At 39.3% G+C, this 18,260-nt stretch overlaps 1 protein-coding gene across 1 annotated transcript in view; it reads right to left on the bottom strand.

Annotated features, from left to right (window-relative positions):
- The window catches only part of nup188 (nucleoporin 188), a 117,329-nt gene that overhangs the window by 87,894 nt on the left and 11,175 nt on the right, over positions 1-18,260 (bottom strand). The window contains exons 3-11 of the mRNA XM_073052718.1: positions 14,026-14,099; positions 13,347-13,431; positions 10,063-10,143; positions 9,665-9,709; positions 7,659-7,751; positions 7,128-7,247; positions 6,412-6,623; positions 3,227-3,341; positions 22-222 (exon numbers count right to left, since the gene is read on the bottom strand). Of these exons, the coding sequence (XP_072908819.1) occupies positions 22-222; positions 3,227-3,341; positions 6,412-6,623; positions 7,128-7,247; positions 7,659-7,751; positions 9,665-9,709; positions 10,063-10,143; positions 13,347-13,431; positions 14,026-14,099 (1,026 nt within the window). The remainder of the gene's footprint in view (positions 1-21; positions 223-3,226; positions 3,342-6,411; positions 6,624-7,127; positions 7,248-7,658; positions 7,752-9,664; positions 9,710-10,062; positions 10,144-13,346; positions 13,432-14,025; positions 14,100-18,260) is intronic.

An 18,260-nucleotide genomic window follows, 5' to 3' on the forward strand; every position in this document is an offset into this window, starting at 1 on the left:
ATCACCTTCCGAGACACTCACATTGTTTCCTCCACTGCCAAGTGCCTTAAGCATCTGTGTCATGTACTGAAAGGCATTCTGTTGAATAGCGATACTCCCTAAGCGCCTGATTACATGACTTGATTCATCCAGGCACAAAGAATGACGCAGAAGAGCCCAGGACAGCAGCACTGGAGCATGGTGTGGAATGTCCCCCAACGTCAACAGCAGCTTATCCATCTCCTGCAAAATATATTTTTACTATAAAATTCATGTAATTTGAAAAGAAGTATAAAATCATTAAAGACAACCCGGGTTTCAAAAAACTCAGTGACATATTATATGGTCTCTGATTTTGGTTAATATGAAACAAATGAAACCCATTCAAGCTAACAGATTATTGTAAAATCCATGATATTTGGTACATAATGTCTTTAGCACATTTTAGAAAGATTTTTCATCATATACACTAGTGGTCGCCAACCCGTCGATCACGATTGACTGGTCGATCTTTGAGACTTTCCCAGTAGATCCCGGAAAAAAATGAAAAATAAATACACAAATACTGTTGCGAGATTGTTTCCAGGTTGCGGGGTTTTAGTTCCGTTCTTTCTGCCCAGTGCGCATGCGTGTAGCTCCCCCACACTACACAGTGTAATTCAGTGGTCCCCAACCACCAGGCTGCAAGGAAACGATACGAGTCAGCTGCACCTTTCCTCATTCCTTGTCACGCCCACTGTTGAACTTGAACGCACACAAGGATATCAGTCACCTAAACACAGTGATACCCTTGTGCCAGGGATAACCAGCCGCCTCATGCGGCCGGCGGGAAGTGCCGTTGCTACTGGCCTGGAGCATAGACAGATGGGCGCTGCCTCTGAACCTGTTTACCACAGCGAATGTTCATGGGGAACCCGGTGCTGAAATATTCTCAGACGACCTAATTCAGGCTCAGGGTTTCATAAGTAGCAGAGCAGCTACCTCACTGCGATCTACTGAAACAAACTTTTGTGGGCTGATAGATCCTACAAGGGGGAGTGGCGGGCGCCCCCGTCGCACTCCTCCTCCAGCCCTGACCTTGTCCTCTCACCCCACCCACGACCAGCTGCACCTAGCCAAGGCGTCTGGTGGTGGGTGGGTGGGAGGCTGGAGTTCGGGCCCGGAAGCTGTCTAATGAGGCAATGAAGCACTCAAAACGGCTTTGGTACCTTGAGTCCAAGCACCCTGTACTTAAAGACAAACCCATTGAGTCTTTTCAGCAGAAAAAACGTGAGCAAGCGGGACAGAAGTGCCGAGAGCCACGAAAACTAAATTGCGGAATAGACTGGACATGAGGAACTTGCTTTGAGTATCACTGTATTCCAGTCATGTTTAACACCCCCCTGTCGGCCAGTCTGCAAGAATATTGTCAATATTAAACCGGTCCATGGTGCAAAAAAGGGTGGGTACCCCTGGTGATTATACATTATTTCTACTTCCGGGTTGCGGGGTTTTACTCCGGTCTTTTCTGCCCTGGTGCGCATGCGTGTCAATAATTGTTCTGGGGTCGATCTTGCCTTTCACTAAGGCTGAGGTAGGGGATATTGGGCTTAAAAAGGTTGGTGACCACTAATATATACTATCCATTACAAGGATAATAGAAATATGCAAATTACAGTGGTTCGCTTTCAAAACAATGAAAGAAGCAATGGATTCATGAATCATTCAAACACTATCCTGAGAATTTTCAGTTTTCAACTCAAACAAGTCCTCAACCACATGTTAAATAAGAAAACAATTTAAAACTATATCGATTTTTAATTCTGACCGAGCTTGAGAGAGATTTAATAAGAAAACTAAATAATTTCAGGATTACAGCAAAATATAATCAATATGTACAGAAATATCAAAATATTGTTAAGAAACAGGAGCATGAGTAAGCCAACCAGTTGCTTTAGTCTGCTCCACCATCCAATAAGACAACAGCTGATCCAGTCTTGGACTCATCACCTTTCTCACTGTCTTCCCTCTCCACCCACTCATATGCCCTACATATACAACGATTCTGCTCTCATTAAAATCACCCCCTTATTCCTATTTTCTTGATCTTTTTTTGTATGTCAATCACTTCATTCCAGGAATCAACTTAATGTACCACCTCCAATATAAGTGCACCAATCCTTAAATATGGAGACCTAAACTCCATTCAGTATTCTAATTCATCACCCCTCCAAAGATGCATCAAACCTTCCTTAATATAGTTTATACCCCTTGCAAAAAGATCAACATTTCATGAGACCAGACCATGCTCTTTTCTTGCTGTTGCCATCAGGCAGAAGGTACAAGTGCCTCAGGACTACCCCTCAACCATCAAAATCTTGAACAAAAGGGGATAACTACACACATTTTAAGGACTCTTATCTAGTTATTCCCTGCTCGTTATTTATTGCTATTTATTTATATCTGCATTTCCGGTTTGTTGTCCATTGATCCTGTTTAGTTACTGCTCCATAGATTTGCTAAGTATGCCTGCAAAAAAAGAATCTCTGGGTTGTATGTGGTGACATGCATGCACTCTGATAATAAATTTTATTATTAGACTACTTTGTACTTTTATCCAAATGATTTGTATTTCACATTACCAGCTTCTCAGATCTACTTGTACCACAATTTGTAAATTCACCATCAATACTTTTAATTTTCCTTACAAAGCCTATACTCCCTTCACACTATATACTTCACTATATTCCCTGTGCCAAAATCTTGAGCCCTCACTTCAAAGTAAACCCGTGAGGCTCCAGCACTGATCTTTTTAAACACCCAACTAGTTAAGAATCTAATTCTCCCGACTTCCTGCCTCTGCCATGTCTTTTTAAGCTGTACAAAATATATATAGCTTAAATTCTATATTTCACTATGGTAACCTGCCATCTATAAACTGTCTTGTCTCTTCATGATATGAATTTGTCATGCTCACAACTATAAACAATCCTTCCAATCTTCCATTAGAATCAGAATCAGGTTTATTATCACCAGCATGTGTCGCGAAATTTGTTAACTTAGCAGCAGCAGTTCAATGCAATACATAATATAGAATAAACAAATCAATTACAGTATATGTATATTGAATAGATCAATAATATATATTTTAAAAGTGAGGTAGTATTCATGGGTTCAATATCCATTTGGGAATCGGATGGCAGAGGGGAAGAAGCTGTTCCTGGATTGCTGAACACATGTTTCATTCAGTTAGAGAAAAAAAGGTTACCTGGCAAACCTCTCGAGCATTAGCAAACTGATGTCGGTCTACACTATCCTCAAGAGCACATTTATGTAGAAAATCAATGTCCATTGCCTCGACTAGGATCAATGCACTGAAATACCTAAAAGAAGCACAAAAGATGATAATGCTCGCATGACATGGCAAGCTTAGTCAAAGGATTTATATACTATATTTGGAATCTGGCAGAAAAAAAAAATTTTACGATCACTTCAAATTTCTCAGATGCAAGAAAAACAAATACTCAAAATAAATTGGTCTTATTATATCACTTATACAAAAGTATATAAATTTTAATTCTGCTCCTAAATTTTCTCCCCTTTGTAAAAGCATTGGGAATTTACTAATAGATGCCAATCAATCTATTTTGCATCCATGAAAGGGACAATATTGACAGATTGTTTTAGAACTATCAAATCCTACCCTCATTAATGAGCAAAGAACATTGAAAACTTGCCTTTTGGTTAGTCCAAGGATGATACTGCATTTTCTAACCAAGCTATTTGAAGCCAGAACACACGAAACATTACTACCACTGAGCTCCTATCAGATAATTCTTATATTTTTTGCAAATAACCCCCTAGCCTTTGTATGTATCACAAAATTGTAATCCAAATGTAACACTGCATGATGTCAGACAACTTAAAACAGGTTCTCTAAATCCTTCCTGATTAAAAAAAAAAATCACAATAAACTCAGACCCGAAAATGTACTACAAATCACATTTATTAAAATCACTTCCATTAATGCATAACTTAAAGAATTTTAAAAAAGCTACATTATTCAATCTACAAATTGTCAGTTCACAAAATAACTGATGAAATGATTCATTACTATTTGGGTACTCCCTGGCACAATGGGTAGTGGCTGCCTCAGAGTCCTGGAGACCCAGGTTCAATACCAATCTCCTACTTAATCTGTGTGGAGTTTGCATACTCTCCCTGTGACCACGTGGATTCCATCCACCCCCCCCCCCCCCCACCATGCTCTCGTTTCCACCCATATCCCAAAGGGTAACTGGTTACTGTGAATTACACCTCGTCTCTAGGTGGGCGGCAGACTCAGAGTAAAACTTAGAGAATCAGTCCCTTCGGTCTGTCCATCCATGTAATGCAAGTCTAGACTTCCCATTGGGGTGCCATGATAATGTAGCAGTTAGCACAATGCTATTACAGCTTGGTACGTCGATGTTCAGAGTTCAATTCCGCCACCATCTGTAAGATGTCTGTACGTTCACCCTATGACCGCATGAGTTTCCTCCAGGTGCCCTGGTTTCCTCCCACAGTCCAAAGACATACCAGTCAGTAGATTAATTGGTCATTGTAAATTACCCTGCCATTAGGCTAGTGTTAAACAGGTGGGTTATTGTGCAACACTGCTCATTGGGCCAGAAGGACCTGGTCCGCACTGTATCTCTAAATATACTAAATAAATCTTTATTTAGAGAGCTGTGAATGAACATTGGATGTGTTAATATGACTGACAGATTCTTGGGCACAATGGATTTCAAAGTATACAGAGTAAGGAAAGTACTATCAGTGGAGGTTTCGCCATAACATAATTAAATCGGGGACCGCTTGAGGACAGTGTTATTTCTTTCATTCTCGTTAAAGAATTAAGACCAGGAACAGTAGCTTTGGAAATTTTCAAGCCTTCTACATATTTCAGTACAAAATTTAGGTGATTTTTTTTCTGCCTGGACAGAACAATCAAAGATTTGGCCCCAAGATATCCAATGGGACATCTTGTGCTATATGAAACAAGTTTAATTAATTCCAGATTCTAAAGACAGGTATCAAATTTCTTATTCACAAGAGACTTTGCAGAACAAAGCCAGATTGAACAATGCATTTCTGAAAGATCATCCATCCAAATTGATAATTCTATCCACAGATGTTGCCTGTTCTGCTATTTCCAGCATTTTGCTTTACAGTAAGATTTTTCTAATAACCATGAATAGAAATATTTCAGACAAAAGCTTCAATCTCCAGTCTATTTAAAATAATTTTTCAAATTAAATGATAGATTTTAGATTTATCATGAGAATATAATTTCTGATCTCTGTAGCTCACTTACAAGTAACATGTTTAGACATCAAGGAACTGCAAGACATCAAGGAACTGCACCAAAAAAACCCAATATATCATTCACAATATTTCAATATATTATGTACAATATTCTTAAATGGTTGGATAAATCATGGACCAATTACATGCGTAATGGCTATCTGATGAATATCTAGCCAGCATAGGCCCTTCCAACACTTCAAGCCACACTGCCCAGCAATCTCCCAATTTAATCCTAGCCTAATCACAGGACAATTTACAATGACCAATTAACCTATCAACCAGTACATACATCTCTGGACTGTGGGAGGAAACCAGAGGACCCAGAGGAAACCCTCACAGTCACGGGGAGAATGCACAAACACCTTACAGTCAGCGGCAGGAATGGAACCTGGACCACCAGTACTGTAAAGCATTGTGCCACTATGCTACCGTGCCAAATATAAATCTCTCACTAGTTCTACTTCTTCTGTTAGAACAACTCCTCAATTTTACATTTATTTCAAGTTCTCATTAGTTATTGTTGTTATGTGCCATCAAGTCGTCGCCGACTCATGCCAACCCTATGGATAGTTGCGCTAAATGAGTTTCAACCCTGCAAAGGCGGCTCATTGTTCTATTACTTTTCAAATTGGTTGCTGGATATTTCAAATACATTGTAAAATGGTAAATACTTAGCAATTTTCCAAATAATTTTAATAATCATTTTTATTTATTTAAAGATATAGCACTTTAGCAGGTCCTTCCAGCCAAATGAGCCGTGCTATCCAATTACACACATGGCCAATTAACCTACTGACCCATACATCTTTGGAAGGTGGAAGGGAACTGCAGCACCTGAAGGAAATCCACAGTCACGGGGACAACATGCAAACTCCTTACAGACACTGGTGGAATTGAACCTGGATTACAGGAACTATAATATTACACTAAATGCTAAAATTACTGTGCCACCCCAAAATGACACAGGCAAATCAATCCTTCCTGTGGCAAGGTTCGAACCTACAATCTTCTGGCTCAGAGATTAATGTATTACCCCTGAGCCACAACTGACGTCAAATTATTCGAGATAATTTGAACATCTTTACCTCACTGGCATATACTCACCCAATGCGATCAACCAGTCCATCCATGCTTTCATCTACAAGGTGTCGGTTTGTTTGCCGTGCTCCAAATCCTTGCTCTTTGAATATTCTTGCAAAAGCCAAGAGATCTTCTGGTCCCATTTCAAAATAGGCGTAATATAGGAAGATAATCTCTAAAATAAGAGCTTGCTCCCTCAGGCATTGCAGGAACCAACGAGACACCTGATGTTCTGTCTGCAAAGCAGCATTGAAAGTCAGATAACAAATGTGGTCTGTTTTTAATTCAGTGACTTCTTACAGAGGATTTATTTTTGAATAAAAATAACTAAATAAAGGAAGATCTTGCAGCACAAATTCCACTCAAAATTTTCTAAAAAAGTCTAATTTGAACAAAATGAACAATTTTGCAAACAGAGTACATCATAAGGGTACATAACCAAGCAAAAGTACTTGCTCTGGATGAATGACAATATATGCTGAGAAATAACTTTTTCACCTATTCACAGAACATCAGATTTATCTATTATCATGGAATTATAGAGGATGGGATGAATATCACAAAAGGGACAGTGTAACCTGTCAAATACACTCAGTAACAAACCATAAATAATGGCTGTGATATTTATTCCTTTTTATATATAGGAGGAAGCAAAGTAACTGGATAAAAGAGCCAGAATAATGGTGAAGTAAGCAATGTAAAAATTATTTTAAACAAACACAAAACCAAACAGTACACACCATTAGATTCCCATGAGATTCCCAAGTTGGAGCTTCAGTTCTGAACAATTCCTCAAACTGCTTCCGATAATTCGTAACCAGTTCCTTCTCCAGCTTGTCCACACATTTTGAGTATTCAGCCTAAGAAATAAATACAAAATATTTTTAGTTGGTATAATTAACATATACCCAGTTCGGATAAAATCACTGAGATACATGCAATCATTAGAAACACTGTAAGTACAAATAAAATTAATTACAATATATGTTGAGAAATAACTTTTTCACCTACTTATAGAAGTTTATCGATTCTCATGGAATTTCAGAGGATGGGAGGAATAACAAAAAGGACAGTGTGACCTGACAAACACATTTCTCAATAACACGCTGTAGATGATGGCTGTGATGTTGAGGTGTATTTGTCAAGTCACAAGTAAATGTACAAGCCAATCAAAAAGTAAATATACAACATTGCTCAACAAATATACTTTCATGGTTCAACAGTGCTGTTTAATTACCTCCGAAAAACAATTATTCTTTACTTTAGCTTACCCTATAAGGATGTCGTTCATCTTGAAAATATGTGAGAAGGTAGAGAACACAACGTAATGTATAAAGTCGTTCTTCATAATAGTATTCCGCAATCTAAGCACAAGATAAAAATAAAATTTAAGGTGTAAATAAAGTTGCAAGAACTCAGGTAACTTTCAGAAAATTACATTTTTAATATAGTTAGCAAATTCCTTCTGCCTTCCACAAATTGAAACCCACTGAATGATGATCTAAACATTACACTCGAGTAAAAGGCAGGCAAGACAGAATATTCAATTTTGTTTTGTTAACACACATGGTTGAAGTAGTAATTCTGCCTTACAAACTAGTAACCACAACTGTGGCAAATAGATTAAATCAGACAATCAACTAACAAAACTCTGAAAATACTACAACTCATGAATGCTCTCAAGAAAAAATCCCTGAAAAGCTATCATTCTTAATTGCCTCCTCTTATAACTAAAAAGGAAATTATGAAATGATTATTTAATTAATTTCAAAAACATTTATCAAATGAGAAAGCATGACATTACTTGTATTTCCAGATTGTATGACTCCAGATATGATTGCCTTTGCCCATGTAAGGAAAGGCATTAAGCTTTTTGACTTATCCCGTAGCATGTACTACAAAATGACAAAAGGCAGCCATACTGCCTATAAGATTCCCAAAAGGAAATGAATAATAAATAAAAACAATCCAGCTGATATTGAGTTCAACTTTTAACAAGGAGGATTTCATCAACTTAGAGAAGTCTCAGGAGCGGCTGTAACGAAACCCAGTTTCCCTCGGGATCAATAAAGTATGTCTGTCTATCTGTCTGTCTTTAGAACAGTCCTTTGAATGGTTTGATTTTTTAAAAATCTTCAAATTACCGTAGATGTCGGATTATAAGCCGCTACTTTTTTCCCACATTTTGAACAGCTTTAAACTCTGCGGCCTTTAATACGGTGCGGCTAATGCATGATTTTTTTCATGCCGCCAAAAACATTTTGCCTCGTAACAGTAGACCAATAAAATTGATGAGTAGTTCACAGAGGTCCAATGAAATTGTACGATAAATCAAGCGCACTTTCACAATTAAATTATTGTAAATCAGTCATTTGTACTCACCCTCATCAACATGGAAAACACTCGAAGAAAAGCATTGTGCTGCCTTTATGGCAGTTATTTAGTTTATAATATTTTCGCTTAGTAATTCATTTTCTAGTTAAAGTTAGAAGTGTTTTAACTATATTTGTTTTCTGTACTACATCGCGGGATGCTATGACGTCACACCCGGTTTCGCCGCGTCTTGTGGGAAAAATGCCAGTTTGCGATAAACGGGAAGGAGGGGGGCGAGCGGCATTGGATCTGAGCGAACGCTGCTTTTAAGTTAAAGGCGATCAATAACTTTTCCTGGTAGGCTGCAGTATATATATTTTTTACCAGTCGTTAGGAGATATTGGAATGTTGTTCAGTAAAAAAGTATATGCAACGTATATTTAAAAGTAGCCGCGTTACAGGCACGGTTCGAAAAAAAGCATTTGCAATATGTATTTGTTTATGTTACCATATGGATTTAATTAAAAGTTAAAAAATCCTCACGTGTAATATCTTTCTGTGTAAATATCTCATATTACAACGTGGGACACCTGCGGCCGAAAATCCGGTGCGGCCTGTACAAGTAAAAAATTGATTTTCTTTCTAAAATTAGAGCCAGCGGCTTTTAATCAGGTGCGCTCTGTAGTCCGGAATCTAGAGGTAAGTTATTTGCCTCCCATTCAAACTTCCCCTATGCATAATCAGGAGACATGAAATTCTGTTCAGCAATTACTTTCTAATCTTCCACTTTCTTGTGCAAGGTCACAATTTCTACTTTGTGCAATATCCCAGCAGGCCAACTAAGAGTGGAACAAGAAAAGTCTGATGAAAGACAAAGTGGGAATTAATCTTCATTAACATAGCTCTACACATTAGGTGCAGAACATCAACTGTACATTTTAGGTTTCAACATATAAATACTTACCTTGAGCTGCAGTGTTTGGCTTTGTCGCTCATCCTGCAAAACTACCTTAAAAGGATAAATACAAGCAAATCAGTTGCAAAATATCAACACTGTGAACATGCGAATAAAGCTCTTTAAAACAGTATGACTGAACTTAATGCAAAAAAAATTACCAGAATTTTGAAGCTGAAACAGACTCTAATTATAACTTTAATTTTCAGCACAAGTTCTACACGTCTAACCAGTTATCCATTATAAACATGGAAAATTTATCAAGGCTATTTGTTAAGGAATGGAAGAAACTGGGGTAACACCAAAAGGAATAAAAATAGCTACAAATGAGCTACCATGTTTCTCCTATGAAGCTATAATTCCCTAATCAAGAATCTATTAAAATGTCTGTTTCAAAAGAGCCATACCTTTATTGAATCCTTTGTGCCCCTGTAATCCTCTTGAAGATATGACTGTAATATTTGAACGCTCTGCTGCTCATCCAAACTCTATCCAAGAATTAACCAATTGTTAGACAAATTGATATTGTTTATAAATTCTTCATAATTTACACTTCATAAACAAACATTGTGATATGTCAAATACAATGGAATTTAATCTCTAGACATCTGGCTCAAAAATCACACAATAACTTTATTCCTTGTGTTACGCCTGTGGCCCCCTCCTTTTTGAGAATGGCAGGATCGCTATTGATTCGAGTCAGGAGACCCAGGAAATGAGAGAAAGACATGCAGAATCCACAAAGAGTTTGGAATGTGTCCTGGCCTCTGACAGGCGGAACCATTGATAACGGCGGACTTGTGTATTGAATCCCGTACGATGCATCGAAGCCCCCAGGCAATGAACCGAGGTGGGGGGTTGGTGGAAGGATTGCATCATCCCATCCTGATTGACATCTGAGACCCTGTGAGTCAGGATAAAAGAGGGTCTGAGGAACAGCCCCTTCAGACGCACCAGAAGAAACACTAGCGATCCCATAATAGCAAAAAACCGGTGGGAAGGCCATGTGCGTCCGTTTCCATTTGCCCCGGAGTCGGTGGGCCTTTACCACGGGAGAACGGTTTTTAGCTAACAACGGGGAAATCAACTCCCAACGACGCTCGAAGGATTGACATCATAAAAGGAATGGGCAAGTTTTAATCTGTCTTTCTCTCCAACCAAAAAGCTGCAGCTTGAATGAACTAAAGTGACTTTTATATTTCCATCAGACAATACATTATCCCCTAGACAATGATAGAGCTATTCCTTATTGATTATTATTATACCCGCGCTTTTAGATTTAGTATTGACGACGTACATTATCTGTATGTTTGCATTGATATTATTTTTGTGTATTTTTATCAATAAATATTGTTAAAAGTAGTACCATCAGACTTCAACGGACCTCTATCTTTGCTGGTAAGTGACCCAGTTACAGGGTACGTAACACTTGGAGCGTAGAAAATTGAGAGATTTGATAGAGGTATATAAAATTGTGAGGGGTATAGATAGAGTATATGCAGGAAAGCTTTTTTTCCATTGAGTTTGGGAGGGACTACAACCAGAGGTCATGGGTTAAGGGGGTGAAAGCTTAAAAGTTTATGGGGAACATGAGAGGAAACCTCTTCAGTCAGAGGGTCATGAGAGTGGAACAAGCACAATTTCAAACTTTAAGAGAAGTTTGGATAGATACATGTATGGTAGGGGGTATGGCAGGTTATGTTCCCAGTGCAGGTCGATAGGAGTAGGCAGTTTAAATGGCTAGACACGGACAAGATGGGCTGAAGGGCCTGTTTCTATGCTGTACTGTTCTTTAACTCTAAATTTTAAAAAGATGGACATTAGCAAATAGTCAGTAACCAAAGGCTAGATTATAATTGACCATTCCAAAATCATCTTGAACTACAAGTTCCAGCTTCTTTTTTTCTACTGCCATCTCATGGTCTCTACCATCCTCACCGCCAATAACATGCAAGCAGTTCACAGACATACTGGTTACTATCTGCTACTTCCTTTTTTTCTCTATTTCCTCTTCTTTTTCATCTCAGTCTCCCAGTCCCAAATCCCTCTCCACTTTCTTCCACCTCTTTCCTTGCTCCTTCACTAAACACACCTGGTCCAAAAGAACCACATTATGTTTGCTATTAACTTCTGTTCTAGGCCCCAATGTCAGTTGCAACGGTTAACAATTCTCTCTCAATTAATGCTCCTTTCATTAAATTCAATACCACTCTCCTCAAAGAAAAAGATCCTTGAACCAAAGGCGAAGCTTAGGAGGGTTAATGGCAACTCTTTTGCTTGCATCTTCGGAAACAGCTCTATTTCCACCTTTAATATCTTTATTTTTCCCTTTCAGGGTTCTATTGAAGACCCTGAGCTAGAGTTACACACAGGCTTTGGTTCTTTGCAGGAATGGGACCCGTTCTCGGGGTTCCACAACTGGCCATTATTCGACATGCCGAGGGAGTCTCTCTCGTGTTTGGACACCTAAGATCTCGGGGCTCTGGAGACGGGCGGATCGAGGGTCGGTGTCATGGCAGGAGACTTGTGTGTTGTCAGGGAGGCCAGAAAATCTTTCGCTGTGGGCCTGAAGACCTGAGGTCTTTGCGATCTTCGGACACAGAGCTCGAAAAAAGCGACAAAATACTTTCAAGATCGTAAATCAGCGGGCTGTTGTTATGTCTCCCGCTTGCTGTGAAAATGGGGGACACCTCCCTCTCCCTTAGGGACAGAGAGAACCTGTGGTTTGTCAAGTGTTGGATGAAATGCGAAGCCTTTGTGGTAACTTTGGTCCGTGTCTTTGCTATTGCTTAGTACACACCTGGGCTCAGTGATGGTACCAATGTGCTTTATTTTTCTTACTGGTGGCAGGAGGGGGGATCATTGCTTGCTGCCGCTTACATGTGGGGGGGGGGGGAACTGGGGAGGGACTTTGGGGTTCTCACATTTAACTGTCGTTCATTCTTTGGGGCACTTCTCTGTTTTCATGGATGTTTGTAAAGAAAAAGCAATGCAGGATGTATATTGTATACATTTCTCTGACATTAAATTGGACCTTTGAACCAAAGATCAACAAGGACTAAAGCCCGACCTTCAATTATGCACCTCTTCTACGGTCCACGACATGTTGTAGCTACTAAAATATGTGCTAATCTTTTTCAGAATTCATGGTCTGAGTCCTTCTAAGTACTGAAATAGCCTTGTTTAAATTCACTGATGTCATCCCATTTCACTGAGAGAAAGATAATGTACTTCCACTTTTCTTTCTGAAACAGCCTTCAGCCTTTGACAAGAATGACACCATTCTTCCAATCTCTTTCCGGAATTATATAGTTGCATGGGTCTGCACTTTCCTATCCATTTAGTAAAATCAATTTGCAATAGCATCTCTTCCAGTGCAGGCAATCCCAAAGGCCCGTTCGCCCTTATTTCTTGTGTATACACTACTGACATTAGGTTAAATATTACATTCTAAAGATGGTGGCTTGAAGAGGCAAGAAGAAAGTCATTCCACAAAAAAGATAAAGCAAATGAGCCAAATAGTTTTCACTGTGGCAAAATTTAAATTGGCTTTAAGCTGCATGATTCAAAATATTTAAAAATAGCTTGAGATGCTTTGAACTCTTTCACAGGTTAGATTTCAACACAATTCCTAAACTTGAGAACACATGTTAATCAAAGGGACACATAAAATAGCAATCAAAGTACACACCAAGAACTTGCTGATCCGTAATCCAAGTTCCTTCAATGAAGCCACCACTTCCTTATCAGCCTTTAGTTTATCAGCAGAAGATACACTGTAACAGAAACATCCACCTCCATGTTTTAATCTCCATCAATTACTATAATTAGCAAAAACAATTAATAACTTTCTTAAGCTTAATAGCTACAAAAAAGAACCATTTTATCCTGTAGCAATGAATGGGTGTTGTGTGTTGCTTTCCTTAAATTCAAATTGTAAAAGACTTAAAATATATTCACCAAGTTAACTTGTATCTAAAATGCTCACATTATTTGCAATGAACAATGTTGGCTAGCCCATAGAATATATTTATGTCCTGAATATAAATTAAGCAACTAACTTCAAGTCAAAACTCATCAGAATGAGTTGAATTTACAGTATCTCAGTGCTGACATTCCCAGTATCTGCATACACCTTCTTTGTGATTATTTATTTTTGCACATTAAAGCAATTTAAAGCTCATTCAATAGAGGAAAGTGTGATCCAATCTTATTCTCTTAAGGCTACAAAGTATAAGGAAAATACAGGTAAATTACTGTGAATACACACATCATTATGTTTTGACTGATTTAATTTGTTTATCAATTAAGGTGATGGGGTCCCAATTGTTAATAGCAAGCAAAAAATGAAATTGAGGTCCCCATGTTACCTGGGAGGCTTGTAGAAAGAAAGTCCAGCCAGTAATCGGTCACAATGCTGATCCAATTCCGCTTCAATCTGAGCCTAAAAGAAAGTACCGACGTATTAAATTTAAAATTATATAATTCATTCACTTTGTTCTTTTCATCTGCTACATTCTGTATTTTTTGCAACCATTTCATGTCATTCCACTACTGATTGCAATTTTATTATTAGAATTTCTTATATCATTTCCTGTTCTGATTTTCTTCCGTAATCAAATTTCCTTTGACAACACTAATCTAATGCTAATTTTCTGTTGCCCAGAAAGCAAGACTCTTAACACTCTAGATTGGCATGGCTTTTGATTTCTGCCTCCCCCCCCACCACCCCAATATCTGGAAATTTTGTAAGTCAAAACCTAACTGAGACCGATAAATTACAACTGTGACAACTGGCAAAATATGAATGCCTACAAATAGGTATTCACAGAGTGTATATCTTGAAAATCATTTGAGGCCACTGTCACAACACCTCAAAGGGTCATTCACACTTAATATATCATACTGTTATCAATTCAAAATTCTGAAGAAATATCAACATAAGCAGTAGACTAATCAATTTGCAGAGAAAGAGAGATTCACACAGGTCAGGGAAAAGAATTTAAAAAAAGGAGTGTTTCACAGGGCTGTGCATTAGCAGCGGACCAATTGATCTGCAATTCATTAGCAGGAGCAAATGAAAGTAAAGCAGGGTCAAAGCAGAGCCATTGTGTGAGTGGACCAGTGCAGGAGTGGGAACTTCAGGCTTTGACGAGGAGGTACAGGTAACAGGTAAGGCTTTTGTAGTGGTTGAATAAGTCACTAAATTACAGCTAATTAAATAAAGTAGGTCTGATGTAGAATCAGGTAATGTGGGAGCTGGTGATCACATTTGCAGCAAGTGTTGGCTGCTCAAGGAACTCAGGCTCAAAGTTGAAAACCTGGAATCTGAGCTTCAAACACTGTGGCATATCGGGGGGGGGGGGGGGGAGAGTTACCTGGATTCTCTGTTTCAGGAGGCAGTCACACCCATTTGATTTGCTGCCTCTAATTTAGTCTGTGACAAGAGGGTGTGACTGCGAATGAGGCGGGTAGTGGGATTTTGTTCCACCCTCTTATGTGTGTTGGCTATGTGGTGCATCTTCCGAGGGGTGGAGTGTATCCAGAGATACCGGCCACGTGACAGATGCACTGCCACCTGGCTGGTCGGAGGACACGCCACATGCCATCAACATTTGGTCCCTCCCAACTAATCAATGCACACCTAAATTATTGGTCACCTTAACTGGATTATCTCGCCCAGCCCCATGCTTTAAAAGGTGAGACTTGCCCTTAGCTAACCCTCTCTTACAGACCACCACATTGGAGGTAAGTGCATTGATTTATGCTTGGGAAGGTCTATCGTTTGTCCTGGTAAGGGAGCCGCAGCTATCCAAGGTCAAGGGGGATAGCTGTTGTAGTGCTTTTCCCTTGTTCTTTGTTTGTGTAACCGTACCCTGTCCCCACACTGCTTCCTGTGTATTGTAGTTGCTTGTGTTGACCTGACTTCCCCTTGTAAATAAATTCCTTATTATTAAAACTGTGTGTGTCCAGGCCTCTACTGTTCAGACTCAAAAAACCAGTTATTTTCCATCACAACAGCACTGTAGTTCAGGAGATATTCGGGGGGGGGGGGGGTTAAAGAAGAGAAATATACTGGTAATTGAGGATAGTATGATCAGGGGAATAGACAGTGACATAAGGATAGAGTGTCCCGAAGGCAGTGTTGGCTGCCTGGTGCCCAGATTTGGGACATCTTATCTGGCCTGCAGAGGAATTTGCAGTGAGAGGGGTTAAGATCAAGTTGTTGTGGTCCATGTGGGTACCAATGACATAAGTAGAATGAAGGAAGAGTTTCTGCTGAGGGAATGTGAGCAGCTAGGGAATAAATTAAAAAGCAGAACCAAAATGGTAGTAAACTCTGGATTACTACTTGAGCCACATGCAAATTAGCATAGGGTCTCAAGAAGATTAGAGAGGTAAATGCATGCTCAAGGATTGGTGTGGGAGAAGTGAGTTTGAATTCATGGGAAATTGACACCGGTTTTGGGGAAGCAGGGAGACATACCAATAGGATGGGCTCCACCTGAACTGTGATGGGACCTGAATCCTAGCAAATCGCATAACTGGGACTGTGGATAGGTCTTTAAAGTAAATAGTGGGGGGGTGGATTCAACAGATTGGAGAAGTATGGATAAAGTAAAAGAGAAAAGCATGGATAAAGATAAAGAAAAAGTAAAAGATGATAAAGAGAAAAGTAGAAGTGGAGTGAAGAAAAGTCGTGCAAAAGAGTAAAAGATTACAAGATTATAAAAGCACAGTGAGTGTAAGGGCACTTTGTTGAATGCCCGTAGCATTCAAAACAAGGTCAGTGATCTTGTGGCACAAATCTGTACAAAGGTATGATTTAGTGGCCATTACAGAGTGGAGAGGATTGGTAATTAAATATCCAAGGTTATCTGGTAATACAGAAGGATAGGCAGATAGGTAAGGGAGGTGGGGTAGCACTCTTAATTAAAGATGAGATCAGGCCAATAGTGAGAGATGATATAAATTCTAAGGAGCAGAATGTTGAATTCGTCTGGGTAGAGATTAGAAATAGTAAAGGGGAAAAAAAAAATCACTGGTGGGAATTGTCTTTTGGCCACCAAATAATAACATTACAGTGGCACAGGCAATAAACAGAGAAATATCTGAGACATGTAAGAATGGAACAGCAGTTATTATGGAAGACTTTAACATGCACATAGATTGGGTGAATCAAGTTGGTTGAGGCAGTCTTCAGGAGGACTTCAAAGAAGGCATCCTTGATAGCTTTCTTGAACAGCATGTTACTGAACCTACAAGGGAACATGCTATCTTATATCTGGTCCTGTGCAATGAGACAGGTAAAATTAGTGATCTTGTAGTTAGGGATCTACTTGGAAAGAGTGATCCCAGTACGACTGAATTTCTCATACAAATGGAGGGAGCAATAGTTCAGACTAAAACCAGTGTATTATGCCTAAACAATGGAGACTACAATGGGACGAGGGAGGATTTGGCTGGAGTATACTGGGAACACAAGCTATATGGTGGGATGATTGAGGAACAGTGGAAGACTTTCAAAGAGATTTTTCATGGTACTCAACAAAAGTATATTCCAGTTAAAAGCAAGGACAATAAGGGTGGGGAGAGCAGCCTTGGATAACTAAGGAAATAAAAGGCATCAAACTAAAAGTTTGTGCATACAAAGTCACGAAAAGTAGTGGGAAACAGGAAGATTGGGAAAACTTTAAAAAGCAAGGAAAAAAACCAAAGTGAGCAATAAAGAAAAGGAAGCTAGATTATGAAAATCAGCTAGCACAAAATATAAAAACAGATAGTAAGTAAAAGATTTTATAATCATATAAAGTGGAGAAGGGTAGTTAACGTGAACATAGGTCCCTTGGAGGACGAGAAAGGGGAATTGATATTGGGTACTGAGAAAATAGCCGAGGTTTTGAATGACTATTTTGTGTCTGTCTTCACAGTGGAGGACACATCTAGCATGCCAAAGAGAGATGGTATGGATATAATGGGAGGTGAGGACCTTGATACAATAGTTATCACTGAAGAGGTAGCGCTGAGGAAACCTGTCGGCCTGAAGATAGATAAGCCCCCTAGTCCTGACTGAATGCATCCCATGGTACTGAAAGAAATGGCGAAATTATAGTGGAGGCTTTGGTGATAATTTACCAAAATTCTCTGGACTCTGGAAAGATCCTGGTGGATTGGAAGACAGTGAATGTCATGCCACTGTTCAAAAAAGAATATAGGCAAAAGGCAGGTAACTATTGGCAGTTAGTTTAACATCTGTAGTTGGGAAAATGCCTGAAGCTGTCATTAAAAAAAAAATAGCAAGGCATCTGGAAAGAAATAGATCCATCAGGCAGACGCAGCAGGGATTCAGCAAAGGCAGGTCCTGTCTGACAAACTTATTGGGAGTTCTTTGAGGATATAACGAGCACAGCGGACAGAGGGGAACAGATGGATGTTATTTACTTGGAATTCCAGAAGGCATTTGATAAGGTGCTGCATCTCCCACCTGCTGAACTGTCTCTCTCACTTTCCACCTCCGATGTTTGCGCCACCCTGAGCAGGGTGAATATACAGAAGGCAGCTGGTCCAATGGAATACCTGCCCATGTGCTCAGAGTCTGTGTAGG

The sequence above is a fragment of the Hemitrygon akajei genome, chromosome 7 (assembly GCF_048418815.1).
Source record: "Hemitrygon akajei chromosome 7, sHemAka1.3, whole genome shotgun sequence".
Taxonomy (NCBI): domain Eukaryota; kingdom Metazoa; phylum Chordata; class Chondrichthyes; order Myliobatiformes; family Dasyatidae; genus Hemitrygon; species Hemitrygon akajei.